We start from the raw sequence: 5,146 nt of genomic DNA on the forward strand, positions 1-5,146 counted from the left end.
CAGGGGACCCGTGGCCGGAGGGGGGTGAAGGGCACCGCACCGCACCCAAGCGCGAGGGCACCGCATCACCGACACCCCGCCTGCCGGCCCGGCGGGCACGGGAGCGGCGGCGCGCACACACGGACGGGGGAGGAGAGCCAGGCCCCTCCTCCGCCCGGAGGCGGCGCGCCGACGTCCACGGCCCAGCCGGCCAGCCGGCCGGGTCGCGTGCGGCGCACACCCGGGCGGCCAGGAAGCCGGGGGGTGAACACACACAACGCGACGCACGCCACACGGCCACGGGGTTCTTCTCCGCCTCCCTCAGAAGCCGGCCCGAATTCACTCGCTCGCACGGACGCGGGGGCCGAGCGCACAACGACCCGCGCCGCCGCGGACCGGCGGTGCCGGCAGGGGGTCGGGGGTCCGCGGCGACGACCCGTCGGCGACAAGTCACCGGCCAACGGCGGCGGCCGGAGGCGGCGGCAGGGACCCCGGGAGGCGGGCGACACCAAACCCAACGCACGCGAGCGCGCTCACACGCGGACACCGCCGGCACAGAGCGGACGGGGCCAGGCACGGGAACCGGGGTCGCGCCGGGCACGCGGCGGCAACGCGCCGAGAGAGCACAACACCCCGGATCCGGGACCGGGGCGGGGACGAAGCCACACGGCTCGAGACGGAGGAGACGATGCGGGCAAGCCTACGCACGGCGAGCAGGAGGGAGGCGCGGGAACCCGGGACGACAAACGCGCAGGCGCGCGAGGCGGCGCCCAGCGGGAGGAGACACGGTCACGCCGGCTTCGGGCCCTCGGACGGCCAACTCCCGAGCGAGGGACGCACGCGGGAATCTCACCACCATCGCCCCCGCGGCGTACCGGCGGTCCCGCTGGCAGGAGCCCTCGCGTCGTGAGCAAAACCGATCCGGGGAAGACCCTTTAAAAGCCGCCACCGCCGCGACGTGCCTCCCCCACACCGGGAGAGCAGCCTCGCGAGCCGAGCGCCGTCCCCCCTCCCCAAGAGAACACCACACACGCCCAACTCGACCGTCCGCCGGTGGCCGGCCACCAGGCCAAACCGGTGAGGATCGCGGAAGGCTGGTGCGGGTGAGGAGGGCCATAAGAGCAGCGGGAGGCTCATCGGGTCGGGTCACCGGGGTGAGAGGCGAGTGAGCGAGCGGCCACCCCCTCAACACGGGCGGGCGGCGCAGCCACAAACCAACGGGGAGGCGAGACCTTTCCGGGCACAGCCGGCACGCCAGGTAAACGGACGCGGGATCTCACCACCCCCAACTCCGGGGCGGTCCCGCGCAACGCCTGGGACACCGAGCCGGCCGACCAGCGGACCGGAAACCCCCACCGCGGCAGCGGCGGGCCCCCCCAAAAGAGGCCCGGAGAGGGAAAAGGCAGCTCTCGCACGCACCTCAAAGACCCCGCGAGCGCCCGCGGAGCCGCCCGCGCCAGGCAGGGCCCCACCGCATCCATCCACGCCGCCGGGCACAGCACCCATCATCGACCGCCTCTCTTTCGGCCGTGTGAGCAGGGCCCACACACACCGGGATCCTCGGCTCCGGAGGGCCAGAACCCCCCCGAGCGGCACACCACCACGGGCACGGCGGCCGCGGAACACCGCGGGGCCCAGCGCCCGCACAGCGCCGTCGTCGCCAACGGGCGGCGGCCCACACAGACGCTCGGGAACCGCGTCGCCAGGGGCCGGAGGGGGAGGGGGACGGGACCCCCAAAAACCCCACGGCACCCCAAGCACGAGGCCGGGAAGCCACACACCACACGCCCTCGCATCGCGACCCAGCACAGGCTCCAGGGCTCCGCCACTCGACACACCGCACGCGAGGCAGGGGCGGGGACGGATCGGGAACGTCCTCCACTCACCACACCAGACGACGGCCCGGGAGAGGCCCCGCGGGACCCTCCCCCAGCTCGGAGGGGGGAGGCGCGGGCACGCAGTCACCAACGCGGGCAGCCACTTACGCTCAAAAGCGGGACAGGGAGCGGCAGGGCCGCGGGAGCCCATCGGGGGCGGGCCCCCGCCAACCCAGCAGCGCACGCCGCTTCCCGAACGAGGATCGCTAGAGAACCTCTCCTCACTCTGAGGGTGGCCCGCACCCAACCCCGACGGGAACCCCGCCGGGACCAGCACACATCAAAGGCGTCCATCCTTCCCACCACGGGGGCAGGTAGGGGTGGGGGGGCAGGCGGGGGGGGTCTGCGGCAGCAGCAACACCAACCCCGGTCGGTCGGCCTTGCCGTGCGGGGCCAGAGCAAGGTCGCGCACACGGGCGGGAAGCCCACACAGGCCCGGCTCGCCTCCCACTGCAACATCTCAGGTCCCCCGGTACGATAAAAGCCAGGTGACACGGCAGGGAAGACAAGCCAAGGACCAGGGAGGGCGGCAAGCTCACGCGGGGAAGCCACCGCCCAGCGCGACAAGGGAAGAGCGCTCCTCTGGGGAACCGCCTCGACCCCCCCCTCAGCAGAGATGTCAATCTCAGCGATAACCTCTCACTCGCACAAAAGCCCCACGAACCCAAGGACGGCCGGGACACACCGCGGGCGGCAGGCTGGCACAGGCAGCGGACAACGCCAGGATCGGGAACGACACCACCACTCAGCCTCAGGCACCTGAGAGAACCGACCGGGAGCGTTCCGGGAGCACCGCGAGAGGGCAGAGCGCGAGGCGCGGCTTTGCACACCACACAGCACGGGCAAGCACGGAGCACCGACCCTCCCTCTCCGCGGAGAGAGCCGACCCCCGTGCCGATAACGAGTCACGGGAAGAGAGGAGCAAGATCAGGGCGCCCCCCTCCTCCAGCGTGTACAAGTCCCCGACCTCACGGGCGAGGGCAGGGAGAGCGCAGCCGGACCCGGTCGCCGCACCCCTGCCTCCCCGCGCACCACCGGCGCCGGCACGGTGGGACGGCGAGGGCAGGGGCCCACGGGCAGAACGAGAAGAGCGGTCCCATTCGCCATGAATGTCCGTCCCTCGCCTGGCGCAGCTTAGGCCCGGGCCCGAAGGAGATCGCAACGTCACCACATCAATCACACCGAGGGGGTGGAGAAGACAGCCACACGGCACTCGGGAGGCGGTGGCCCAGGAAGCTCGGCTCCCGGGAGGGCCAACAGCCTGGGAATAAAAGCGTACCCAGGACAGACACCCTTTCGTGAGTCACGAGCGAGGTAAAAAGAAAAAAAAAAAATCAAGAAAAAAAAGAAATGAAAAAAGTACCACGGGCTGGAGCGTCCCCGGCACTCGGGATAACCAGGACACCTCCCCTGCCGGGCACAGGACCGAAGAAGCTAGAAAGGGAAGAAAAAAAAAAAAAAGAAAAAAAGAAAAAGAGCCACGGACAGCGCTCGGGAGTAGCGCAGCTCAGCGGCCGACCAGGCCCCGCCATCGGGAAGCGGCAGGTCGGGGGAGTTGAGTTGGAGGAGCTAGGGGTGATAGGGGAAAAAAAAAAAAGCCACGGAGGTCGGACGAGCCCGACGGCAGAACGGGGATGCCGCACACGGAAGGCAGGACTCGCCCCCCCCCTTCTCCTCCTCAAAGCTGGCCACGGCGAGGGAAGCACACCGCGCGGGCCTACCTATGCACCCCAGGCAACCAACCACTCTCCTCCTCGGCGTGCCGAGGCATGGGCCAGAATCCGGCACCGGGAGCGGGGGAGAGATCAAGGACGACGGGACTCAACTCAGCCGCCAGCCACCACCCAACCGCCACCACAACCACGAGCCACCACAGGGACAGGGCCTGCTCAGGGCAGCGGGAGCCCGGGGTGCGGGGTGGAAAGGACGGGGGGACCCGGACCGGGAAGAGACGGGAAAGGCCCGGCACACAGCATCCGAGAGAGCCCCAAAAGACCCGCTGACAGCCACCGGGACACGGCATGCCAGCACCCTCCTGCAGGTACAAAATCCTCACGTCACCACGCCAAAACCAGGTCGTCAGGCAGGGGCGACAACTCGCTGGCGACAGGGACCCCTCGGAAACCACATCGGGGACACCTGTCCCCAACACGTCCCCAACAGAGCCAGACACGGAACTCTCAGGGACAGCTGGTCGACCACACAAGGCGAAGACAAGACGAAGAGCGAGGGCGGGAGCGGGGGGGGGGACGCGCCCGCCCCACTACCCCGGGTGCGCACGGGCTCACGGCACGGGCGGTACGGGGAGCCTTCCCCGGCAGACGCGAGGCACCCACTCCGAGAGGCACCCAACCACCACACCCACACCGCGCGGGGTCGGTGGTGAGCACCCTGCCACCAGCACGCACCCACCCGGGACTCCCGGGCTCGGGTCCCCGACTCCCGAGGTGCTCCCTCCGCCTCGATCTTTCCCCTACGCAGGGCCCACCGGGCAAGTCCCCGCCATCGCGCACGCCGCAGATGGTAGGTAGGTAGGTAGGTAGGTAGGTCCCGGCCCCGAGGCTCGCCTCGGCCGTGCCCACGGCTCCTCGCGCCGGAGAGGTCTGTCCTCCGTCCGCCGGGGCCGTGGAGGAGGCCGTGGAGGGAGGCCACACGGGGCCGGCGACCCAGGCCCTCGCGCCCGGCTCGCGCCAAGCGCTCACTCGGAGGTGACTCCGACGACCCTCCTATGTCGGGGACGGGAGGGGGGTGTAGGTCGCGGCCCCGAGGCTCGCCTCGGCCGTGCCCACGGCTCCTCCCGCCGCCGGGGCCGTGGAGGGAGGCCACACGGGGCCGGCGACCCAGGCCCTCGCGCCCGGCACGCGCCAAGCGCTCACTCGGAGGTGACTCCGGGGAGGGGGGGGGGTGGTCCGAGTCCGGGCCGGGACCGGCCCCGCCACCTATCGGCTCACCCGGGGACCCTTTCCCCCGACTCCCGAGACGTCCCTCGTACTCTCCTTCGTTCGCCCTCGAAGACCAGAGTCCAGGGAGGGGAGGAGGACAAGGCGTCGGGCCCAGACAGAACTACTGGTCGACCCGACAAAGCTGCCACCCCCGCACAGACCGGGCACGGAAGAGAGAGCGGGCGACGCACGGCCCCACCCCGCGCTCGCCTGCGGGCGCAAAGTCCGACAGAACAGCCGCCCCGGCGCCACAGCGACACCACGGCGACAGTCGCGCCCGGCACCCGGCAGAGGCCGGGCCTCCGCCCGGCTCGCTGCCGCCAGACCTCCTCCTTCACTCGCTCGCTC

The 5,146-nt window shown here is 71.2% G+C and overlaps 1 protein-coding gene across 1 annotated transcript; it reads left to right on the plus strand.

Annotated features, from left to right (window-relative positions):
* Nucleotides 1–304: 304 nt before the first annotated feature.
* Nucleotides 305–2,965, plus strand: LOC106002811 (serine/arginine repetitive matrix protein 3-like; the record flags this gene model as incomplete). The annotated part of the gene is made up of 3 exons (XM_013037589.1): nt 305–850; nt 1,238–2,170; nt 2,511–2,965. Coding segments are annotated over 3 exons (1,934 nt in total), but the record flags the coding sequence as incomplete, so codon positions are not given.
* Between the last annotated feature and the right edge of the window lie 2,181 nt (nt 2,966–5,146).

Source organism: Dipodomys ordii, unplaced genomic scaffold (assembly GCF_000151885.1).
Source record: "Dipodomys ordii isolate 6190 unplaced genomic scaffold, Dord_2.0 Scaffold1000001983, whole genome shotgun sequence".
NCBI lineage: Eukaryota > Metazoa > Chordata > Mammalia > Rodentia > Heteromyidae > Dipodomys > Dipodomys ordii.